We start from the raw sequence: 26,656 nt of genomic DNA, 5'->3' as shown, positions 1-26,656 counted from the left end.
CTCGAATTCAAACGATACTCAACCCTATATGTTGACCACATGGACCCTGTGTTTATATGTAGGTTATGCCATTATTTACAAATTTGGTAAATAAATAACCCAAAAATTTAAATGTTGTTCTTTTCTTACTGTACCGAAAATTAACCGAACCTTGACCTTTAAACCGAGGTAGGTACCAAACCGAAATGAATTAGGGCTGGGCAACGATTAAAATTTTAATCAAAGTTAATCGCACTATTTCTCCGATTAATCGCGATTAACTGCATTGTATACGCAAAGCCCAATAATGAATTCAAAAGTAGTGTGTAGTGCACCTTTATTGGAATATCCTCCCACATGAACAAAAGCGCCAAAACATTTGTTGTGCAAACACAACTTAAATCAGTCCTTTTTAAACAGTAGCAGTTAAATAGCATATTTGATGAAAATCAACTCCAAAAATGTAAATACAAACATTTAAGCTTATTGCCACTGCCAGGGTATTTAAGTTATCCTGTTTGTTATGGAAAATAAATATCATCTACATACAAATCTCTGAGCCACAATCATAACATCTGAACAGGCAATTTCTGAGGTAACGGCAGAAACATTTTTTTTTTATCAGGGATCTTATGTTTAAAAAACCTATATTATAGCTAGTGGGCTGTTTTAGGGAATTTTTGATCAAATTATCCGTAGTAGCAATATTAATAATGTTGTGTTTATTCTGCGTAGTGCACTTAAAATAATTATGACCATATCTAGGAATTGATATGATGGGAATTTTCCGATTGTTTGCTTGGTGCTTTGATAAACTGAAGGCATCATATACATGGTACTATATTGTGATGGTATGAGCCATGGAAAAAAAGAACTACCCTACCCAGCAAATGTTAAGAACTCAGCCAACACTCCTGGTCTGCATTATTCATAAATAGACAGACAACACATATACTCCGCTTCTTCACAGGCCGCTGGATGTAGCCGGCAAAGTATTCCCATGCTAGCTAGACGGTCTTAGCAAGCACGCCTCATTCAGTCCAAAACGGCCCGATCTATCCACATTCAGAATTGTCTGGCGGTCGTAAGTGATCCCGGAGTGACCACGCTGTAAGCCAGCCAGGAAATCGGCAGAATTGTCCGGTATTTTTGCCAAATGTTCCATCTTTACCAAGAGCCCCTCCACGCCATCTTGTTAAGAAAAGGCGTTAACAAAATTAAAGCATGTAAACAACATACGCAAATGTGCGCTGAAATAATTGTCGGCGTTAATAGATTGATGAGTTAACTCGTAATTAACGCACTAATTTGCCTACCCCTAATATATATATATATAGAAATACAGCAGCAGTAATCAAATGGTTTAACAACATCCAAGACAAACAACAACACAACTTTATCTCCTTCGACATCGAAGAATTTTACAAAGCACTAAACTTCGCCTCGGACTACGACTCAATCACAGGCAACGAAAGAAACATCATCATCCACGCAAAGAACTCCATACTCATCCACAACAGCACACCATGGCAAAAAAAGAACAATTCAACATTCAACGTTACTATGGGGAGTTTTGACGGAGCAGAAACGTGCGAACTCGTTGGGAGTTTCCTCCTCTCCCAGCTTGCCAGCCTCAACCTGAACCTTGGTATTTACCGTGATGATGGACTGGCAGTGTGCCGCGCCTCGCCAAGGAGCAGCGAGAACACCAAGAAGCGCATATGCCAAATCTTCAAAGAAAACGGCCTACGGATCACGATTGAAGCCAACAAGCAAACCGTCAACTTCCTCGACGTCACTTTCAACCTGAGAAATAACAGCTACCGACCATTCACGAAACCCAACACAACACTCCAATACGTGCACCATGACAGCAACCACCCACCCACCACCACGAAAACAATACCTACCGGAATTAATAAAAGGCTATCAATGCTGTCATCTAGCAAAGCTGAATTGGACCAAGCAACCCCCCCGTACCAGAAAGCACTTGATGAAAGCGGATACAACCTATGAACCCACGCCAGGAAACCAACCAAAAAAGAGCAGAAAACGAAACAACATCATCTGGTACAACCCACCATTCAGCAAAAACGTCTCAACCAACATCGGCCGCAAGTTCCTCACTCTGATCGACAAACACTTCCCCAAAGGCAACACCCTAAGAAAAATATTCAACAAGAACAACATTAAATTGAGCTACAGCTGTATGAACAACATACAACAAATCATTTCAAACCACAACAAAGCAATTGCAAAAGGACTGCCCACCCTCAGACTAAACGACTCTGAAACCAATAATGAATGTAACTGTCGCAAGAAACCTGATTGCCCTCTCAACGGAGGGTGCTTACAGACATCAGTCGTTTACCAAGCAAAGGTAACACGCAAGGACATTAACACATCCGACACGTACGTAGGATTAACCGAAGGAGCGTTCAAAACAAGATGGAATAATCACAACGCCTCCTTTAGAAACCAGACTTTGCGGAATTCTACAGAACTCAGCAAACACATTTGGAACCTCAAAGACAATAATGTTGAATATTCAATAACATGGCAAATTCTTGCATCCAGCACACCTTACAACAGTGGTAATAAAAGATGCAACCTATGCTTAAAAGAGAAACTGTTTATTATATATCACCCAGACCTGTCATCCCTCAACAAGCGCAGTGAAATCATTTCAACATGCCGCCACGGACGGAAACACCTCTTAGGTAACACGTGAGCCAATCACCACGCCCCTACGCCTGCCTGTACCCACCCACTCTGTGCCCTATATAAACCATTGTATGTGAATGCTTCCATTAAAATCTCCTGATGATTGAGGGAACCCCTCATGAAACAGTTCTGTAGAGATGAAGTAGTCTTGTGATTTTTCCCACACCTACATATACATATATATATATATATATATATATATATATATATATATATATATATATATGCAGCACAGTCCACTCATACACAGGACAATAAAAATGTGTGTTTACCTCGGAAGCCTCCCTCTAGGAGAGCCGTGGCGCGAATCCTCTTCTGTCCCGCCCACTCGTACTCCTCGAAGCCACGCCCACTGTCGCCGTCCATATCCACCGAGTCGTCCTCGCCGAGCACGCCCTCCCGCTGACACACACACACACACACACGGACATGTCAGTGGCGTCGAAAGCAGGCAAATAGTTGCATCTTTGTCAGGTTTAGACAGCAGTCTTCTACAGTGCTGGGTGGAGAGGAATACTAAAGTCCCTAAAAGCGCTGCTATTGTTCAAATCTTCATTTTCATTCCGTTTGAAAGTGAAAAGAAGGATCTAGGAAGGGGTAAAGGTGGATTTGGAGCATGCCGATGTGTTGGGGAGCGTGCTACGGCCATTAGGGACAGGCCAATATGTGAAAAGTCCAGTGGAACCTTCATTTAGGCACTTAAATCACTTCTTAAACGGGGGTTGGTCAATCGAAAAGGTCGTATTGTGAGGCAAATTCCAGTGTAAATCTGAATAATGGATTCCAGTCTCCACTAACTCCCTATTTTAGTTAAGGTTTGTACACTTTGGAACCGGTACCTGTACTAAAATGTTTTTTGACACTTTTCTCAATAAAAAAAATGTCATTATTGTCTTTATTTGAACAAAAAATATTAGGGTACATGAAACATGTGTTTATTATTGCGATTTAGACCTTAAATAAAATAGTGAACATACCACAAACCCCGTTTCCATACGAGTTGGGAATTTGTGTTTGATGTAAATATATTTGCAAATCCTTTTCAACCCATATTCAGTTGAAAATGCTACAAAGACAACATATTCAATGTTCAAACTGATAAACTTTATTTTTTTCTTGCAAATAATTAATTTAAAATTTCATGGCTGCAACATGTGCCAAAGTAGATGGGAAAGGGCATGTTCACCACTGTGTTACATCACCTTTTCTCTTAACAACACTCAATAAACGTTTGGGAAGTGAGGAAATTAATTGTTGAAGCTTTGAAAGTGGAATTCTTTCCCATTTTTGTTTTATGTAGAGCTTCAGTCCTTCTACAGTCCAGGGCAGGGGTCGGGGAGCGTGCTACGGCCATTAGGGACAGGCCACTATGTGAAAAGTACAGTGGAACCTTCATTTAGGCACTTAAATCACTTCTTAAACGGGGGTTGGTCAATCGAAAAGGTCATATTGTGAGGCAAATTCCAATGTAAATCTGAATAATGGATTCCAGCCTCCACAAACTCCATATTTTAGTTAAGGTTTGTACACTTTGAACGGGGCTTTGGAACCGGTACCTGTACTAAAATGTTTTTTGACACTTTTCTCAATAAAAAAAATGTCGTTATTGTCTTTATTTGAACCAAAAATATTAGGGTACATGAAACATGTGTTTATTATTGCAATTTAGTCCTTAAATAAAATAGTGAACATACCACAAACCCCGTTTCCATACGAGTTGGGAATTTGTGTTTGATGTAAATATAAACGGAATACAATGATTTGCAAATCCCTTTCAACCCATATTCAGTTGAAAATGCTACAAAGACAACATATTTAATGTTCAAACTCATAAACTTTATTTTTTTTTGTGCAAATAATTAATTTAGAATTTCATGGCTGCAACACGTGCCAAAGTAGATGGGAAAGGGCATGTTCACCACTGTGTTACATCACCTTTTCTTTTAACAACACTCAATAAACGTTTGGGAACTGAGGAAAGTAATTGTTGAAGCTTTGAAAGTGGAATTATTTCCCATTCTTGTTTTATGTAGAGCTTCAGTCGTTCTACAGTCCGGGGCAGGGGTCGGGAACCTTTTTGGCTGAGAGAGCCATGAAAGCCAAATATTTCAAAATGTATTTCCTTGAGAGCCATATCATATTTTTCAACAGTGAATACAACTAAATGTGTAAATTTTTAAGTAAAACCAACATTTTTATAGTATAATAAGTCTCTTATTATTTTTAATAACATTGATATTCTGAAGCTAACCAATAATAAATCAAATGTCATGTCTGTTGATCATGTTTTTGTTTGCACTCTTTGGACTCTTTAAGTTCCTGTTTTTTTCCACTCCCTTGTCTGGTTTCCTGGGTTACTCATTTTGTCCACCTGTCTCTGGTGGACAAAATGCCTGCTCACCTGCTTCCGAGCACTAATCAGAGGCAGTATTTAAGCTCGTCTTCGCCAGTCAGTCGCCTTGTGCTGACTTATTTCATGCCTTGCCATAGTTTCGTGCTTCATGCCATGCCAAGTAAGTTTTGTTTGATTGATGTTCTTAGTTTGTTTATGTGTTAGCTTTGTTCCTTAGCCCAAGTTGAGAGCGATTTTTGGTTGTATATTTTTTTATTTATTTTTTTCAACACTGAACACAACTAAACGCGTGCATTTTTAAGTAAGACCAACATTCCTAGAGTATTTAAATAAGTCTCTTATTTTTTGTAAAACCATTGGCATTCTGAAGCTAACTGTGGAGGGGGGGCGTGGCCTGCGGTCCTGCAGCGAAGCTGGGTGTTGCCAGGACCGGCCTCGAAATCAGCGACAGGTGTGTAGATGGCCCAGCTGGGCCTTGTTATCTAATCAACTGTGAGCTCTGTTTAGAAGCAGCAGCCAGGAGGAGGGACGGGGTCGGGGCTGGAGCCAGAGTGCGAGCGAGGACGATAAAGAAAAAGACAATTGCTGGAGAGCGACTGAGAGACTTATTGAAAAATAAAAAAATATTGTAACCCTGAAACAGGCTCTCAATTTGGTCTGAAGAACCCCCAGGAGGGCGAGTCTTAAATTAACCAATAATAAATAAGTCACTTCTTACGCTTAATGCAAGTGCGGTAGAAAAAGGATGGTGAGATTCAAATGCGTGAGCATGTTTTGTTTTTTTATACAATATTCTCAACACTTTGATTACAAGTGGAATTATTCATTACTTATCGTGTTAAGCAATGTCAGCTCAGATTTATCCGAGAGCCAGAGGCAGTCATCAAAAGAGCCACATCTGGCTCTAGAGCCATAGGTTCCCTACCCCTGCCTTAGCAGGAAAAACAGCCCCAAAGCATGATGTTTCCACCCCCATGCTTCGCAGTAGGTATGGTGTTCCTGGGATGCAACTCAGTATTCTTCTTCCTCCAAACACCACCAGTTGGGGCGGTTTAACTCGGTTGGTAGAGCGGCCGTGCCAGCAACTTGAGGGTTGCAGGTTCGATTCCCGCTTCCGCCATCCTTGTCACTGCCGTTGTGTCCTTGGGCAAGACACTTTACCCACCTGCTCCCAGTGCCACCCACACTGGTTTGAATGTAACTTAGATATTGGGTTTAGGTCCACTATGGACTGGACTCTCACTATTATGTTAGATCCAGTATGGACTGGACCCTCACTATTATGTTAGATCCACTATGGACTGGACCCTCACTATTATGTTAGATCCACTATGGACTGGACTCACACTATTATGTTAGATCCACTATGGACTGGACTCTCACACTATTATGTTAGATCCACTATGGACTGGACTCTCACTATTATGTTAGATCCACTATGGACTGGACTCTCACTATTATGTTAGATCCACTATGGACTAGACTCTCACTATTATGTTAGATCCACTATGGACCGGACTCTCACACTATTATGTTAGATCCACTATGGACTGGACTCTCACTATTATGTTAGATCCACTATGGACTGGACTCTTACTATTATGTTAGATCCACTATGGACTGGACTCTCACACTATTATGTTAGATCCACTATGGACTGGACCCTCACTATTATGTTAGATCCACTATGGACTGGACTCTCACTATTATGTTGGATCCACTATGGACTGGACTCTCACTATTATGTTAGATCCACTATGGACTGGACTATCACTATTATGTTAGATCCACTATGGACTGGACTCTCACTATTATGTTGGATCCACTATGGACTGGACTCTCACTATTATGTTAGATCCACTATGGACTGGAGTCTCACACTATTACGTTAGATCCACTATGGACTTGACTCTCACTATTATGTTAGATCCACTATGGACTGGACTCTTACTATTATGTTAGATCCACTATGGACTGGACTCTCAGTATTATGTTAGATCCACTATGTACTGGACTCTCACTATTATGTTAGATCCACTATGGACTGGACTCTCACTATTATGTTAGATCCACTATGGACTGAACTCACACTATTATGTTAGATCCACTATGTACTGGACTCTCACTATTATGTTAGATCCACTATGGACTGGACTCTCACTATTACGTTGGATCCACTATGGACTGGACTCTCACTATTATGTTGGATCCACTATGAACTGGATTCTCACTATTATGTTAGATCCACTATGGACTGGACTCTCACTATTATGCTAGATCCACTATGGACTGGACTCTCACTATTATGTTAGATCCACTATGGACTGACCTCTCACTATTATGTTAGATCCACTATGGACTGGACTCTCACTATTATGTTGGATCCACTATGGACTGGACTCTCACTATTATGTTAGATCCACTATGGACTGGACTCTCACACTATTACGTTAGATCCACTATGGACTTGACTCTCACTATTATGTTAGATCCACTATGGACTGGACTCTTACTATTATGTTAGATCCACTATGGACTGGACTCTCACACTATTATGTTAGATCCACTATGTACTGGACTCTCACTATTATGTTAGATCCACTATGGACTGGACTCTCACACTATTACGTTAGATCCACTATGGACTTGACTCTCACTATTATGTTAGATCCACTATGGACTGGACTCACACTATTATGTTAGAGCCACTATGGACTGGACTCTCACACTATTACATTAGATCCACTATGGACTGGACTCTCACACTATTATGTTAGATCCACTATGGACTGGACTCTCACTATTATGTTAGATCCACTATGGACTGGACTCACACTATTATGTTGGATCCACTATGGACTGGACTCACACTATTATGTTAGATCCACTATGGACTGGACTCTCACACTATTACATTAGATCCACTATGGACTGGACTCTCACACTATTATGTTAGATCCACTATGGACTGGACTCACACTATTATGTTAGATCCACTATGGACTGGACTCACACTATTATAAAGTGGCCGTGAGCAACCCGAGGGCCCCTGGTTCAATCCCCCCCTAGTACCAGCCTCGTCACGTCCGTTGTGTCCTTGAGCAAGACACTTCACCCTTGCTCCTGATGGGTGTTGGTTAGCGCCTTGCATGGCAGCTCCCTCCATCAGTGTGTGAATGTGGAAGTAGTGTCAACGCGCTTTGAGTACCTTGAAGGTAGAAAAGCGCTATACAAGTACAACCCGTTTATTATTTATTTATTTCACTATGTAAAGCGCTTTGAGTCACTAGAGAAACAGCGCTATATAAATATAATTCACTTCACTTCACAGTTGATGCCAAAATGAAAACATGGATGATACCGCAGAGGATTGGGAGAATGTCATGTGGTCAGAACTTTTTTGGTATAAACTCAACTCGTCGTGTTTGGAGGAAGAAGAATACTGAGTTCCATCCCATAGTGGATCTAACATAATAGTGTGAGAGTCCAGTCCATAGTGGATCTAACATAATAGTGTGAGAGTCCAGTCCATAGTGGATCTAACATAATAATGTGAGAGTCCAGTCCATAGTGGATCTAACATAATAGTGAGAGAGTCCAGTCCATAGTGGATCTAACATAATAGTGTGAGAGTCCAGTCCATAGTGGATCTAACATAATAGTGTGAGAGTCCAGTCCATAGTGGATCTAACATAATAGTGAGAGAGTCCAGTCCATAGTGGATCTAACGTAATAGTGTGAGAGTCCAGTCCATAGTGGATCTAACATAATAATGAGAGTCCAGTCCATAGTGGATCTAACATAATAGTGTGAGAGTCCAGTCCATAGTGGATCTAACATAATAATGAGAGTCCAGTCCATAGTGGATCTAACATAATAGTGAGAGTCCAGCCCATAGTGGATCTAACATAATAGTGAGAGTCCAGTCCATAGTGGATCTAACATAATAGTGAGAGTCAAGTCCATAGTGGATCTAACATAATAGTAAGAGTCCAGTCCATAGTGGATCTAACATAATAGTGAGAGAGTCCAGTCCATAGTGGATCTAACATAATAGTGAGAGTCCAGTCCATAGTGGATCCAACACAATAGTGAGAGTCCAGTCCATAGTGGATCTAACATAATAGTGTGAGAGTCCAGTCCATAGTGGATCTAACATAATAGTGAGAGTCCAGTCCATAGTGGATCTAACATAATAGTGAGAGTCAAGTCCATAGTGGATCTAACATAATAGTGAGAGTCCAGTCCATAGTGGATCTAACATAATAGTGAGAGTCCAGTCCATAGTGGATCCAACATAATAGTGAGAGTCCAGTCCATAGTGGATCTAACATAATAGTGAGAGTCCAGTCCATAGTGGATCTAACATAATAGTGAGAGTCCAGTCCATAGTGGATCCAAACCCAATATCTAAGTTACATTCAAACCAGTGTGGGTGGCACTGGGAGCAGGTGGGTAAAGTGTCTTGCCCAAGGACACAACGGCAGTGACAAGGATGGCGGAAGCGGAAATCGAACCTGCAACCCTCAAGTTGCTGGCACGGCCGCTCTACCAACCGAGCTAAACCGCCCCAACTGGTGGTGTTTGGAGGAAGAAGAATACCGAGTCGCATCCCAAGAACACCACACCTACTGCGAAGCATGGGGGGGGAAACATCATGCTTTGGGGCTGTTTTTTCTGCTAAGAGGACAGGACTAATTATCCGTGTTAAGGACAATTATGTTATATCCACCATGGACTGGACATCTGTGGTCCTCTCCAAGGTTTCTCATAGTCCTTCTCATTGACTTCCCACTGGGCTGCGAGTTTTTCCTTGCCCTGATGCGGCATGGCTTGTGCAGCCCTTTGAGACACTTGCGATTTAGGGCCATACAAATGGTTTGTTATGAGTCATGTTGGGAAATGGCTGAATGGAGGTTCCACGGTCTTGTGTGACTTCCTTTTAATTATTTGGGGTTCAATTCCTGCAGGACGAGCACGCCCCCCCCCAGCACCCCCGTTATTTTGAGGAAGGTCGTTATCTACACAAAAAGGGGCTACTACTGCTCAGTGCTTGGGACTAGTCTACAGAAGTGAGTGGACAGCTGTGACAGGAAGTCGGAGTCTACAGGAAGTGAAGGTTGGACAAGGCCGTCCGAGCGGGGGTGGGCGGGGCTCGGGCGGGGGGTGGGCGGGGCCTGGGTGGTACTACCTGGATGAGGCATCGCTCCACATGTCTACTCATCTCCTCCTCGCTCCCAGCCAAGGGGGCGCTGCAGAGCGGACATACCTGGCCCCCGTCCTCCGGCTTCCTCCTCTTCATCTTCCCTATGCGGGCTGCAAGAAAAGAGGCGGACCGTTACAAAAATGTGCAAAATCGATGGCCTCATTCCTGTGAGAACCCTGCGTGCGCATGGGGCTAAAACTGACCCGGGCACACTTCAAACAGTTTGAGCCATCCGTCCATTTCCTACCGCTTACTCCCTTTGGGGTCGCCGGCGTCAATTTCGGCGACAATCGGGCGGAAGGCGGCGTACACCCTGGACAAGTCGCCACCTCAGATAGACAACATTCACACACTAGGGACCATTTAGTGTTGCCCAATCAAACTATCCCCAGGTCTTTAAACTCTCCCAAAATGTACAGCTGCTACCTTTTCCCCCCCACGCTTTGAACCCTGCCGCCTGTGAAACGGTGCAGGTAATTTACGGGTTCGTCACCGCGCAAATAGTTTTCGTAAAGACACTTCAATGGCCGTTTCGTCGTCTAATCCAGTGTTCCCCAACCTTTTTTGTAGCTGCGGACCAGTCAACGTATCTTATGTTGATTTAATAAAATAAATACAAAAATTAAATTAAAAAAAAAAACAGTACCAATCGTATCGGCCCGGTGGTTGGAGACCACTGCTCTAATGGTCCGTGGCGTTTGTACCTCTGGGGATTCTTTATTCGTCACTAAGTTTTACAATGCAACTAAAACAATTCTTACTTTCAAAGTCTTTACGTGCATGTTTTTACAAGTGCGATCGTATTAGCCAACGTGCTAACACATTTACGAGTGTCTTGAGTCAGTGTTGGCTTCCGCAGCTTCCGTTTTGTTCGATCGGCCGTTTTACTGCCTTGTCACAGACACCCTTTGGAAAGAATTATATGTACACAAACATTTATAAGATATTCTTACTTCAATAGCACATTTAAAAATGTCTAAATATGTGGCTAATATATGGAAAATGTTGCTTTTCTTGCCGAACTTAGTGGGCGTGGCTTATTTTCCGGTGCGCTCAATTCGGTAATATGCAACTTTAATGATTTGATATTTGTTTGTATCGACATTGCAATATTGTTCAAAGGAGGACACTTATTACAAACGTCGAGCTTGTGCGCTATTGTGTGCTTAGCTGTCGAGTAGCTGCTCGCTTCTCGTAGCCGACTTGCTACCGTGTTTACCTTTTGTAGGTGACTTGACTATGGTAGAAGAACACACCAATCTTTGTGTGTTCACCGGGAGGACATTTAGATGTTAAACACGCTGTCCAGCTTTGTTAGCATTAGCCAATGCGCTACCACGTCTACGAGTGTCTGTGTTGGCGTTATTTACTTCCGGTGCTATTCTTTTTATTCACAAGTTCCTCGGTAAATACACCAAAACGTCGCCTTGGAGTTTTTTTAAGTCCGTTTAGCTGATTGGAGAGCTTAGCTTAGCTTCTGTTTTGTTGGATCGGCCGTTTTACTGCCTTGTCACAGACACCCTTTGGAAACAATTATATGTACACAAACATTTATAAGATATTCTTACTTCAATAGCACATTTCACAATGTCTAAATATGTGGCTAATATATGGAAAATGTTGCTTTTCTTGCCGAACTTAGTGGGCGTGGCTTATTTTCCGGTGCGCTCAACAGTCCGGAAAATTCAGTAAAATGCAACTTTAATGATTTGATATTTGTTTATATTGACATTGCAATATTTTTCAAAGGAGGAAACTTATTACAAACGTCGAGCTTGTGCGCTATTGTGTGCTTAGCTGTCGAGTAGCTGCTCGCTTGTCATAGCCGACTTTCTACCATGTTTACCTTTTGTAAGTGACTTGACGATGGTAGAGGAACACACCAATCTTTGTGTGTTCACTGGGAGGACATTTAGATGTTAAACATGCTGTCCAGCTTTGTTAGCATTAGCCAATGCGCTACCACGTCTACGAGTGTCTGTGTTGGCGTTATTTACTTCCGGTGCTATTCTTTTTAGTCACAAGTTCCTCGGTAAATACACCAAAATGTCGCCTTGGAGTTTTTTAAGTCCGTTTAGCTGATTGGAGAGCTTAGCTTAGCTTCTGTTTTGTTGGATCAGCCGTTTTACTACCTTGTCACAGACACCCTTTGCAAACAATTATATGTAAATAAACACTTAAAAGATAATATTGCTTAAATAACTCACTTCACAATGTATAAATCTGTGTCTAATATATGGAGAAATGTTGTTCGACAAGGACACTTATTACAAACGTCGAGCGTGTGAGCTTAGCTGTTGAGTAGCTGCTCGCTCCTCCTGGCCTACTGGCTACCGTGTTTACCTTTTTGCAAATGACTTGAGTCAAGTACAAGAAGACACCGATCTTGTGTGTTCACTGGGAGGACATTTAGATGCTCCGTGACGACGACTCCTGTTTTGTTTGTTCAGCCGTTTTACTACCTTGTCACAGACACCACTTGGAAGCAATCACGGTACGTAAACAAACATTTAGAAGTAAACGCATTTTGTTCCAGCACCGTTCACAGCTACGAGTCGTCTCTTTTCATCGCATAATTCCACAGTATTCTGGACATTCTATGTTGCTGAATCTTTTGCAATTTGTTCAATGAATAATGGAGACGTCAAAGAAGAAAGCTGCAGGTGGGAAGCGGTGTATAGCGGCCGCCTTTAGCAACACAAACCGGTGTTTCGTTGTTTACATTCCCGAAAGATGACGGTGAAGCTTGACTATGGAACAGAGCGGTCAAGCGAACACGGTTGGATTGGACCACACACACAAAGTACGGTGTATTATGTGTATTGATAAAAAAACATTTTACCATTCTGTATTCTGAAGGCGATCTATGTCGTGTGATACTCCAGCATAAATATGCGTCCTCCTGAACGTTACCGTCAGCATCTTCCCTATCTGAATCGCTCCCTCGCCGCCCTCTTGTGTTTTTTTTTTCTTTTCTTGTCCTTCACTCTAACTTTCCTCATCCAAAAAATATTTCATCCTCGCTCAAATTAAAGGGGGAATCGTCGCTTTCTCAGTCCGAATCGCTCTTGCTGCTGGTGGCCATGATTGTAAATAATGTTCAGATGCGAGGAGCTCCACAACCCGTGACGTCACGCGCACATCGCCTGCTACTTCCGGTACAGGCGAGGCTTTTTTATCAGCACCAAAAGCTGCGACCTTTATAATCGATGTTCTCTACTAAATCCTTTCAACAAAAATATGGCAATATCGCAAAATGATCAAGTATGACACATAGAATGGACCGTTTAAATAAGAAAATCTCATTTCAGTAGGCCTTTAAGTTTACGTGCGAGCCGATATCACCCAATGCTGACTGACAGCAGATAGCAGTATCAGACTGACGGAAGTCAGTGTGTGTCATGTGTGCAAATAAATAGGTAAATGCAAAAATACTTCTTTTTAAAGGGGAACATTATCACCAAACCTATGCAAGCGACAATTTATACCTTGATGTTGCAGAAAAAACATTTTTTTAACCGATTTCCGAACTCTAAATGGGTGAATTTTGGCAAATTAAACGCCTTTCTGTTCATCGGTCTTTTTAACGATGACATTACAAACCCCGGGTCTCAGCTCTGTTATTTTCCGTTTTTTCAACTATTTTTTGGAACTTTGGAGACATCATGCCTGGTGGGTGTGTTGTCGGAGGGTGTAACAACACTAACGGGGGGATTCAAGTTGCACCACTGGCAAGAAATCTGCCGCCAGACCCCCATTGAATGTACCAGAGTGTCTTCACAATCTCCCGCCAGACCCCCATTGAATGTGCCAGAGTGTCTCCACATTTGACCGGCGATGCTAAGGCAGACATGGCACAGAGATGTATGGATAACCTGCAGATGCATTTGCAACCATAAAGTCAACGAAATCACAAAGGTGAGTTTTGTTGATGTTGTTGACTTACGTGCTAATCAGACATATTTGGTCGCGGCATGACTGCCAACTAATCGATGCTAACATGCTATGCTAATCGATGCTAACATGCTATTTACGCTAGCTGTATGTACATTTGAAGCTAGATACCCACATTTAATGCGAAACAAACACTTACCAATCGACGGATTTAAGTTGCTCCAGTGTCACAAGATCGTTTGGTCCGCACATTTTACCGGCGAAGCTAATAAGGCAGCCATGCTATGGGCCACTTCATTAGGTACACCCACGCTATGGCCGAATAGCGTCAATAGCTTCAATTTCGTTTTCGCTATCTGCCTCCATACTCCGACCATCTGTTTCAATACACGCGTAATCTGTTGAATCGCTTAAGCCGCTGAAATCAGAGTCTGAATGCGAGCTAAAGTCGCTATATCTTGCTATGGTAACCGCCATGTTGTTTGTATTGGCAGCACTGTATGACGTCACCGGGAAATGGACAGTCGCGTCGCAAATAGCGAAAATCGAGAACTTTAAAGCTTTTTTTTAGGGATATTCCGGGAGGTGTAAAATTTTGAAAAAAACTTCGAAAAATACAACAAGCCACTGGGAACTGATTTTTATTGTTTTTAACCCTTTTGAAATTGTGATAATGCTATTTACGCTAGCTGTATGTACATTTGAAACTAGATACCCACATTTAATGCGAAACAAACACTTACCAATCGACGGATTTAAGTCGCTCCAGTGTAACAAGATGCGAAAGTCCTGATCGTTTGGTCCGCACATTTTACCGCCGATGCTAATAAGGCAGCCATGCTATGGGCCACTTCGTTAGGTACACCCACGCTATGGCCGAATAGCGTCAATAGCTATTCGCTCATTAGCTTCAATTTCGTTTTCGCTGTCTGCCTCCATACTCCGACCATCCGTTTCAATACATGCGTAATCTGTTGAATCGCTTAAGTCGCTGAAATCCGAGTTTGAATCCGAGCTAATGTCGCTATATCTTGTTGTGGTAACCGCCGTGTTGTTTGTATTGGCAGCCCTGTATGACGTCACCGGGAAATGGACAGTCGCGTCGCAAATAGCGAAAATCAAGAACTTTAAAGCTTCTTTTAGGGATATTCCGGGAGGTGTAAAATTTTGGAAAAAACTTCGAAAAATAAAACAAGCCACTGGGAACTGATTTTTATTGTTTTTAACCCTTTTGAAATTGTGATAATGCTATTTACGCTAGCTGTATGTACATTTGAAACTAGATACCCACATTTAATGCGAAACAAACACTTACCAATCGACGGATTTAAGTTGCTCCAGTGTCACAAGATGCCAAAGTCCTGATCGTTTGGTCGGCACATTTTACCGCCGATGCTAACGCAGCTATTCGGTCATGCTATGACCATGAATAGCGTCAATAGCTATTCGCCCAATAGTTTCAGTTTCTTCTTCAATACTTTCATACTCCAACCATCCGTTTCAATACATGCGTAATCTGTTGAATCGCTTAAGCCGCTGAAATCCGAGTCTGAATCCGAGCTAATGTCGCTATATCTTGCTGTGGTAGCCGCAACGTTGTTTGTATTGGCAGCCCTGTATGACGTCACCGGGAAATGGACAGTCGCGTCGCAAATAGCGAAAATCAAGAACTTTAAAGCTTTTTTTAGGGATATTCCGGGAGGTGTAAAATTTTGAAAAAAACTTCGAAAAATACAACAAGCCACTGGGAACTGATTTTTATTGTTTTTAACCCTTTTGAAATTGTGATAATGCTATTTACGCTAGCTGTATGTACATTTAAAGCTAGATACCCACATTTAATGCGAAACAAACACTTACCAATCGACGGATTTAAGTTGCTCCGGTGTCAAAAGATGTGAAAGTCCTGATCGTTTGGTCCGCACATTTTACCGGCGATGCTAACGCAGCTATTCGGTCATGCTATGACTATGAATAGCGTCAATAGCTATTCGCCCAATAGTTTCAGTTTCTTCTTCAATACTTTCATACTCCGACCATCTGTTTCAATACATGCGGAATCTGTTGAATCGCTTAAGCCGCTGAAATCCGAGTCTGAATCCGAGCTAATGTCGTTACATCTTGCTGTGGTAACTGCCGTGTTGTTTGTATTGGCAGCCCTGTATGACGTCACCGGGAAATGGACAGTCGCGTCGCAAATAGCGAAAATCAAGAACTTTAAAGCTTTTTTTAGGGATATTCCGGGACCGGTAAAATTTTGAAAAAAACTTCGAAAAATACAACAAGCCACTGGGAACTGATTTTTATTGTTTTTAACCCTTTTGAAATTGTGATAATGCTATTTACGCTAGCTGTATGTACATTTGAAACTAGATACCTACATTTAATGCGAAACAAACACTTACCAATCGACGGATTTAAGTCGCTCCGGTGTCACAAGATGCGGAAGTCCTGATCGTTTGGTCGGCACATTTTACCGGCGGTGCTAACGCAGCTATTCGGTCATGCTATGACCATGAATAGCGTCAATAGCTATTCGCCCAATAGTTTCAGTTTCTTCTTCAATACTTTCATACTCCAACCATCCGTTTCAATACATGCGTAATCTGTTGAATCGCTTAAGCCGCTGAAATCCGAGTCTGAATCCGAGCTAATGTCGCTATATCTTGCTGTGGTAGCCGCAACGTTGTTTGTATTGGCAGCCCTGTATGACGTCACCGGGAAATGGACAGTCGCGTCGCAAATAGCGAAAATCAAGAACTTTAAAGCTTTTTTTAGGGATATTCCGGGAGGTGTAAAATTTTGAAAAAAACTTCGAAAAATACAACAAGCCACTGGGAACTGATTTTTATTGTTTTTAACCCTTTTGAAATTGTGATAATGCTATTTACGCTAGCTGTATGTACATTTAAAGCTAGATACCCACATTTAATGCGAAACAAACACTTACCAATCGACGGATTTAAGTTGCTCCGGTGTCAAAAGATGTGAAAGTCCTGATCGTTTGGTCCGCACATTTTACCGGCGATGCTAACGCAGCTATTCGGTCATGCTATGACTATGAATAGCGTCAATAGCTATTCGCCCAATAGTTTCAGTTTCTTCTTCAATACTTTCATACTCCGACCATCTGTTTCAATACATGCGGAATCTGTTGAATCGCTTAAGCCGCTGAAATCCGAGTCTGAATCCGAGCTAATGTCGTTACATCTTGCTGTGGTAACTGCCGTGTTGTTTGTATTGGCAGCCCTGTATGACGTCACCGGGAAATGGACAGTCGCGTCGCAAATAGCGAAAATCAAGAACTTTAAAGCTTTTTTTAGGGATATTCCGGGACCGGTAAAATTTTGAAAAAAACTTCGAAAAATACAACAAGCCACTGGGAACTGATTTTTATTGTTTTTAACCCTTTTGAAATTGTGATAATGCTATTTACGCTAGCTGTATGTACATTTGAAACTAGATACCTACATTTAATGCGAAACAAACACTTACCAATCGACGGATTTAAGTCGCTCCGGTGTCACAAGATGCGGAAGTCCTGATCGTTTGGTCGGCACATTTTACCGGCGGTGCTAACGCAGCTATTCGGTCATGCTATGACCATGAATAGCGTCAATAGCTATTCGCCCAATAGTTTCAGTTTCTTCTTCAATACTTTCATACTCCAACCATCCGTTTCAATACATGCGTAATCTGTTGAATCGCTTAAGCCGCTGAAATCCGAGTCTGAATCCGAGCTAATGTCGCTATATCTTGCTGTGGTAGCCGCAACGTTGTTTGTATTGGCAGCCCTGTATGACGTCACCGGGAAATGGACAGTCGCGTCGCAAATAGCGAAAATCAAGAACTTTAAAGCTTTTTTTAGGGATATTCCGGGAGGTGTAAAATTTTGAAAAAAACTTCGAAAAATACAACAAGCCACTGGGAACTGATTTTTATTGTTTTTAACCCTTTTGAAATTGTGATAATGCTATTTACGCTAGCTGTATGTACATTTAAAGCTAGATACCCACATTTAATGCGAAACAAACACTTACCAATCGACGGATTTAAGTTGCTCCGGTGTCAAAAGATGTGAAAGTCCTGATCGTTTGGTCCGCACATTTTACCGGCGATGCTAACGCAGCTATTCGGTCATGCTATGACTATGAATAGCGTCAATAGCTATTCGCCCAATAGTTTCAGTTTCTTCTTCAATACTTTCATACTCCGACCATCTGTTTCAATACATGCGGAATCTGTTGAATCGCTTAAGCCGCTGAAATCCGAGTCTGAATCCGAGCTAATGTCGTTACATCTTGCTGTGGTAACCGCCGTGTTGTTTGTATTGGCAGCCCTGTATGACGTCACCGGGAAATGGACAGTCGCGTCGCAAATAGCGAAAATCAAGAACTTTAAAGCTTTTTTTAGGGATATTCCGGGACCGGTAAAATTTTGAAAAAAACTTCGAAAAATACAACAAGCCACTGGGAACTGATTTTTATTGTTTTTAACCCTTTTGAAATTGTGATAATGCTATTTACGCTAGCTGTATGTACATTTGAAACTAGATACCTACATTTAATGCGAAACAAACACTTACCAATCGACGGATTTAAGTCGCTCCGGTGTCACAAGATGCGGAAGTCCTGATCGTTTGGTCGGCACATTTTACCGGCGGTGCTAACGCAGCTATTCGGTCATGCTATGGCTATGAATAGCGTCAATAGCTATTCTCCCAATAGTTTCAGTTTCTTCTTCAATACTTTCATACTCCGACCATCCGTTTCAATACATGCGTAATCTGTTGAATCGCTTAAGCCGCTGAAATCCGAGTCTGAATCCGAGCTAATGTCGCTACATCTTGTTGTGGTAACCGCCATGTTTGTTTGTATTGGCAGCACTGTATGACGTCACCGCGAAATGGACAGTCGCGTCGCAAATAGCGAAAATCAAGAACTTTAAAGCTTTTTTTAGGGATATTCCGGGAGGTGTAAAATTTTGAAAAAAACTTCGAAAAATAAAACAAGCCACTGGGAACTGATTTTTATTGTTTTTAACCCTTTTGAAATTGTGATAATGCTATTTACGCTAGCTGTATGTACATTTGAAACTGGATACCCACATTTAATGCGAAACAAACACTTACCAATCGACGGATTTAAATCGCTCCAGTGTCACAAGATGCGAAAGTCCTGCTCGTTTGGTCGGCACATTTTACCGCCGATGCTAACGCAGCTATTCGGTCATGCTATGACTATGAATAGCGTCAATAGCTATTCGCCCAATAGTTTCAGTTTCTTCTTCAATACTTTCATACTCCGACCATCTGTTTCAATACATGCGTAATCTGTTGAATCGCTTAAGCCGCTGAAATCCGAGTCTGGAGCCGAGCTAATGTCGCTATATCTTGCTGTGGTAACTGCCATGTTTGTTTGTATTGGCAGCCCTGTATGACGTCACCGGGAAATGGACAGTCGCGTCGCAAGTAGCGAAAATCGAGAACTTTAAAGCTTTATTTAGGGATATTCCGGGACCGGTAAAAATTTGAAAAAAAATTCAAAAAATAAAACAAGCCACTGGGAACTGATTTTTATTTTTAACCCTTTTGAAATTGTGATAATGCTATTTACGCTAGCTGTATGTACATTTGAAGCTAGATACCCACATTTAATGCGAAACAAACACTTACCAATCGGCGGATTTAGGTCGCTCCAGTGTCACAAGATGCGAAAGTCCTGATCGTTTGGTCCGCACATTTTACCGCCGATGCTAACACAGCTATTCGGTCATGCTATGACCATGAATAGCGTCAATAGCTATTCGCCCAATAGTTTCAGTTTCTTCTTCAATACTTTCATACTCCAACCATCTGTTTCAATACATGCGTAATCTGTTGAATCGCTTAAGCCGCTGATATCCGAGTCTGAATCCGAGCTAATGTCGCTATATCTTGCTGTGGTAACCGCCATGTTTGTTTGTATTGGCAGCCCTGTGCGACGTCACAGGGAAATGGACAGTCGCGTCGCAAATAGCGAAAATCGAGAACTTTTAAGCTTTTTTTTAGTGATATTCTGGGAGGTGTAAAATTTTGAAAAAAACTTCGAAAAATACAACAAGCCACTGGGAACTGATTTTTATTGTTTTTAACCCTTTTGAAATTGTGATAATGCTATTTACGCTAGCTGTATGTACATTTGAAACTAGATACCCACATTTAATGCGAAACAAACACTTACCAATCGACGGATTTAAATCGCTCCAGTGTCACAAGATGCGAAAGTCCTGCTCGTTTGGTCGGCACATTTTACCGCCGATGCTAACGCAGCTATTCGGTCATGCTATGACTATGAATAGCGTCAATAGCTATTCGCCCAATAGTTTCAGTTTCTTCTTCAATACTTTCATACTCCGACCATCTGTTTCAATACATGCGTAATCTGTTGAATCGCTTAAGCCGCTGATATCCGAGTCTGAATCCGAGCTAATGTCGCTATATCTTGCTGTGGTAACCGCCATGTTTGTTTGTATTGGCAGCCCTGTGCGACGTCACAGGGAAATGGACAGTCGCGTCGCAAATAGCGAAAATCGAGAACTTTTAAGCTTTTTTTTAGGGATATTCTGGGAGGTGTAAAATTTTGAAAAAAACTTCGAAAAATACAACAAGCCACTGGGAACTGATTTTTATTGTTTTTAACCCTTTTGAAATTGTGATAATGCTATTTACGCTAGCTGTATGTACATTTGAAACTAGATACCCACATTTAATGCGAAACAAACACTTACCAATCGACGGATTTAAATCGCTCCAGTGTCACAAGATGCGAAAGTCCTGCTCGTTTGGTCGGCACATTTTACCGCCGATGCTAACGCAGCTATTCGGTCATGCTATGACTATGAATAGCGTCAATAGCTATTCGCCCAATAGTTTCAGTTTCTTCTTCAATACTTTCATACTCCGACCATCTGTTTCAATACATGCGTAATCTGTTGAATCGCTTAAGCCGCTGAAATCCGAGTCTGAATCCAAGCTAATGTCGCTATATCTTGCTGTGGTAACCGCCATGTTTGTTTGTATTGGCAGCCCTGTGCGACGTCACAGGGAAATGGACAGTCGCGTCGCAAATAGCGAAAATCGAGAACTTTAAAGCTTTTTTTAGGGATATTCCGGGAGGTGTAAATTTTTTTAAAAACTTCGAAAAATACGACAAGCCACTGGGAACTGATTTTTATTGTTTTTAACCCTTTTAAAAATTGTGATAATGCTATTTACGCTAGCTGTATGTACATTTGAAGCTAGATACCCACATTTAATGCGAAACAAACACTTACCAATCGGCGGATTTAGGTCGCTCCAGTGTCACAAGATGCGAAAGTCCTGATCGTTTGGTCCGCACATTTTACCGCCGATGCTAACACAGCTATTCGGTCATGCTATGACCATGAATAGCGTCAATAGCTATTCGCCCAATAGTTTCAGTTTCTTCTTCAATACTTTCATACTCCAACCATCTGTTTCAATACATGCGTAATCTGTTGAATCGCTTAAGCCGCTGATATCCGAGTCTGAATCCGAGCTAATGTCGCTATATCTTGCTGTGGTAACCGCCATGTTTGTTTGTATTGGCAGCCCTGTGCGACGTCACAGGGAAATGGACAGTCGCGTCGCAAATAGCGAAAATCGAGAACTTTTAAGCTTTTTTTTAGTGATATTCTGGGAGGTGTAAAATTTTGAAAAAAACTTCGAAAAATACAACAAGCCACTGGGAACTGATTTTTATTGTTTTTAACCCTTTTGAAATTGTGATAATGCTATTTACGCTAGCTGTATGTACATTTGAAACTAGATACCCACATTTAATGCGAAACAAACACTTACCAATCGACGGATTTAAATCGCTCCAGTGTCACAAGATGCGAAAGTCCTGCTCGTTTGGTCGGCACATTTTACCGCCGATGCTAACGCAACTATTCGGTCATGCTATGACTATGAATAGCGTCAATAGCTATTCGCCCAATAGTTTCAGTTTCTTCTTCAATACTTTCATACTCCGACCATCTGTTTCAATACATGCGTAATCTGTTGAATCGCTTAAGCCGCTGATATCCGAGTCTGAATCCGAGCTAATGTCGCTATATCTTGCTGTGGTAACCGCCATGTTTGTTTGTATTGGCAGCCCTGTGCGACGTCACAGGGAAATGGACAGTCGCGTCGCAAATAGCGAAAATCGAGAACTTTTAAGCTTTTTTTTAGGGATATTCTGGGAGGTGTAAAATTTTGAAAAAAACTTCGAAAAATACAACAAGCCACTGGGAACTGATTTTTATTGTTTTTAACCCTTTTGAAATTGTGATAATGCTATTTACGCTAGCTGTATGTACATTTGAAACTAGATACCCACATTTAATGCGAAACAAACACTTACCAATCGACGGATTTAAATCGCTCCAGTGTCACAAGATGCGAAAGTCCTGCTCGTTTGGTCGGCACATTTTACCGCCGATGCTAACGCAGCTATTCGGTCATGCTATGACTATGAATAGCGTCAATAGCTATTCGCCCAATAGTTTCAGTTTCTTCTTCAATACTTTCATACTCCGACCATCTGTTTCAATACATGCGTAATCTGTTGAATCGCTTAAGCCGCTGATATCCGAGTCTGAATCCGAGCTAATGTCGCTATATCTTGCTGTGGTAACCGCCATGTTTGTTTGTATTGGCAGCCCTGTGCGACGTCACAGGGAAATGGACAGTCGCGTCGCAAATAGCGAAAATCGAGAACTTTTAAGCTTTTTTTTAGGGATATTCCGGGAGGTGTAAAATTTTGAAAAAAACTTCGAAAAATACAACAAGCCACTGGGAACTGATTTTTATTGTTTTTAACCCTTTTGAAATTGTGATAATGCTATTTACGCTAGCTGTATGTACATTTGAAACTAGATACCCACATTTAATGCGAAACAAACACTTACCAATCGACGGATTTAAATCGCTCCAGTGTCACAAGATGCGAAAGTCCTGCTCGTTTGGTCGGCACATTTTACCGCCGATGCTAACGCAGCTATTCGGTCATGCTATGACTATGAATAGCGTCAATAGCTATTCGCCCAATAGTTTCAGTTTCTTCTTCAATACTTTCATACTCCGACCATCTGTTTCAATACATGCGTAATCTGTTGAATCGCTTAAGCCGCTGATATCCGAGTCTGAATCCGAGCTAATGTCGCTATATCTTGCTGTGGTAACCGCCATGTTTGTTTGTATTGGCAGCCCTGTATGACGTCACAGGGAAATGGACAGTCGCGTCGCAAATAGCGAAAATCAAGAACTTTAAAGCTTTTTTTAGGGATATTCCGGGAGGTGTACATTTTTTGAAAAACTTCGAAAAATACAACAAGCCACTGGGAACTGATTTTTATTGTTTTTAACCCTTTTAAAAATTGTGATAATGCTATTTACGCTAGCTGTATGTACATTTGAAGCTAGATACCGACATTTAATGCGAAACAAACACTTACTAATCGACAGATTTAAGTCGCTCCAGTGTCACAAGATGCAAAAGTCCTGATCGTTTGGTCGGCACATTTTACCGGCGATGCTAACGCAGCTATTCGGTCATGCTATGACTATGAATAGCGTCAATAGCTATTCTCCCAATAGTTTCAGATTCTTCTTCAATACTTTCATACTCCGACCATCTGTTTCAATACATGCGTAATCTGTTGAATCGCTTAAGCTGCTGAAATCCGAGTCTGGATCCGAGCTAATGTCGCTATATCTTGCTGTGGTAACCGCCATGTTTGTTTGTATTGGCAGCCCTGTATGACGTCACCGGGAAATGGACAGTCGCGTCGCAAATAGCGAAAATCGAGAACTTTTAAGCTTTTTTTTAGGGATATTCCGGGAGGTGTAAAATTTTGAAAAAAACTTCGCAAAGTAAAACAAGCCACTGGGAACTGATTTTTATTGTTTTTAACCCTTTTGAAATTGTAATAATGTTCCCCTTTAAGTCCTTTTTCTACACTTATTATGTCATTAAGAGTATTAACAAACTCTTTGATGGGAGAAAAACACAAAGGCACATGTTTTGTGTGTATGGCTTTGGTGTACTATTACCAGTCTGGGGTTAAAACACCCTTTTTCCATCAGTTTGTACTACTTGATGATTCGGATTTTACCGCCCCGACCTCGTTTTTCGCCATAACGCCCCAAAAAAACCCAACATGGACGACAAAAACATGCTTCGACCGCCCTTGACTTTTTACTTGTTAATGGACGAGAGATGTAACACAGTAAATGGTAAAATAATCATTTGTGGTTGTTAGTTAATGTTTTAAATACCGAAGAAAATTCATTTATTGATGCATTTTCTGCAAGTCGAAGTCAGGCGTGCTAGCGGTGGATAATCCTGACTCGATTTAACCTAATTTTCCCTCGCTTCCTGCCATGTGTTTGGATGAAGACAGGTGTGGACAATATTGGAGACATTTGTCCCCACACAGCCGAGGAGAAAAGTATTTGATGTTTTGCCGCTAAAGTCTTTACTTTGTTTACTGGAATGCTCCTTTATTTAACTGCAAACTGTATCAGTGCTCAAATAACATCGAAACTGGCTAAAATGTTGTCGAATTGAACGCAGGCAGTGAAGATTGTGTCGTCGATGGGAGAGGGATCACTCCGGGGGGGTTTTTTTTTTTTGGGTTGGCCAATCTTTTGTACTGAAACACCAGGGAGAACAAAGCTTGTTTATTAGACTTCATCTCCATAAGTCAAACTGCTTTGTGTATTCTTTTGATATCAAAAAGTACATTTTTTGACATTACTTGTGTTTTTTTTCATGTCACAAAGATATTACTTCAAATTTTGTTAATGGTTTATTGTGTGTTGTTAATTCCTATACGACATATTTCCGCTCAAACTCCTAATGCATCTGTCCCGATACGGCATCTACATCGTCACTTTAAAAAAATTAATAAATAAAAACTCTCTATGAAAATGTTAAAAATTGAGAAAAAGGAATCATGTGACGACAAAGTTGATGTTATTAAAGAATAAAAAAACTAATATTTGAAAATACTTATATATATATATATATATATGTATATATATATATGTATGTGTATGTGTATATATATATATATATATATATATGTGTATAAATATACCTAATTTGCCCAGGTCGGTATTATATAGTTAAAATAGCATTATTTACATGATGGCCCACCAAATAGATTATATATGTAAACAGCACTTTACATTGAGCAAACAACCTCAAAGTGTATTAAAAAAATAATGAAAAGATAATAAAAATAAACAAAAACTAGAACTAGCATGCGTATAATAGCATGCATAATAATAATAATATATTATATAAGTAAAAAGCACTTCACATTGAGCAAACAAACTCAAAGTGTATTAAAAAAAGATAATAAAATAAAGAAAAACTATAAATAGCATGCATAATAATAATAAGTTATATATGTAAACAGCACTTTATATTGAGTAAACAACCTCAAAGTGTATTAAAAAAATAAAAAGATAATAAAAATAAATAAAAACTATAACCAGCACGCATAGTAAAAATAATAAATTATATATGTAAACAGCACTTTATATCGAGTAAACAACCTCAAAGTGTATTTAAAAAAATTATAAAAAGATAATAAAAATGAATAAAAACAAAAACGAGAACTAGCACGCATATTATTAATAATAATAGATTATATATGTAAACAGCACTTTATATTGAGTAAACAACCTCAAAGAGTATTTAAAGAAATTATAAAAAGATAATAAAAATTAATAAAAACTAGAACTAGCACGCATGATAATAGTAATAATATTATATATGTAAAAAGCACTTTACATTGAGAAAACAACCTCAAAGTGTATTAAAAAAATTATAAAAAGATAATAAAAATAAATAAACACAAACTAAAACTAGCATGCATATAATAGCACGCATAATAATAATATATTATGTATGTAAAAAGCAATTTACATTGGGCAAACAACCTCAAAGTGTATTAAAAAATAATAATAAAAAGATAACAAAAATAAATAAACACAAACTAGAACTAGCATGCATATAATAGCATGCATAATAATAATAATATATTATGTATATAAAAAGCAATTTACATCGGGCAAACAACCTCAAAGTGTATTAAAAAAATAATAAAAATAAATAAAAACAAACTAGAACTAGCATGCATATAATAGCACGCATAATAATAATATATTATGTATGTAAAAAGCAATTTATATTGGGCAAACAACCTCAAAGTGTTTTACAAAAATAATAAAAATAAATAAACACAAACTAGAACTAGCATGCATATAATAGCACGCATAATAATAATAATATATTATGTATGTAAAAAGAAATTTACATTGAGCAAACAACCTCAAAGTGTATTACAAAAATAATAAAAATAAATAAACACAAACTAGAACTACCATGCACATAATAGCACGCATAATAATAATAATATATTATGTATGTAAAAAGCAATTT

At 40.3% G+C, this 26,656-nt stretch overlaps 1 protein-coding gene across 1 annotated transcript in view; it reads right to left on the bottom strand.

The window, feature by feature from the left end:
- rnf220a (ring finger protein 220a) overlaps nt 1-26,656 on the bottom strand; it is a 433,695-nt gene that overhangs the window by 48,681 nt on the left and 358,358 nt on the right. Inside the window, 2 exon segments of the mRNA XM_061891442.1 lie at nt 2,976-3,105; nt 10,248-10,372. Of these exon segments, the coding sequence (XP_061747426.1) occupies nt 2,976-3,105; nt 10,248-10,372 (255 nt within the window).

This window comes from Nerophis ophidion, linkage group LG28 (genome assembly GCF_033978795.1).
Source record: "Nerophis ophidion isolate RoL-2023_Sa linkage group LG28, RoL_Noph_v1.0, whole genome shotgun sequence".
In the NCBI taxonomy this organism is placed as follows: Eukaryota; Metazoa; Chordata; class Actinopteri; order Syngnathiformes; family Syngnathidae; genus Nerophis; species Nerophis ophidion.
Note: the sequence above shows the minus strand (reverse complement) of the source record. Positions and strands in the feature narration are given on the sequence as shown.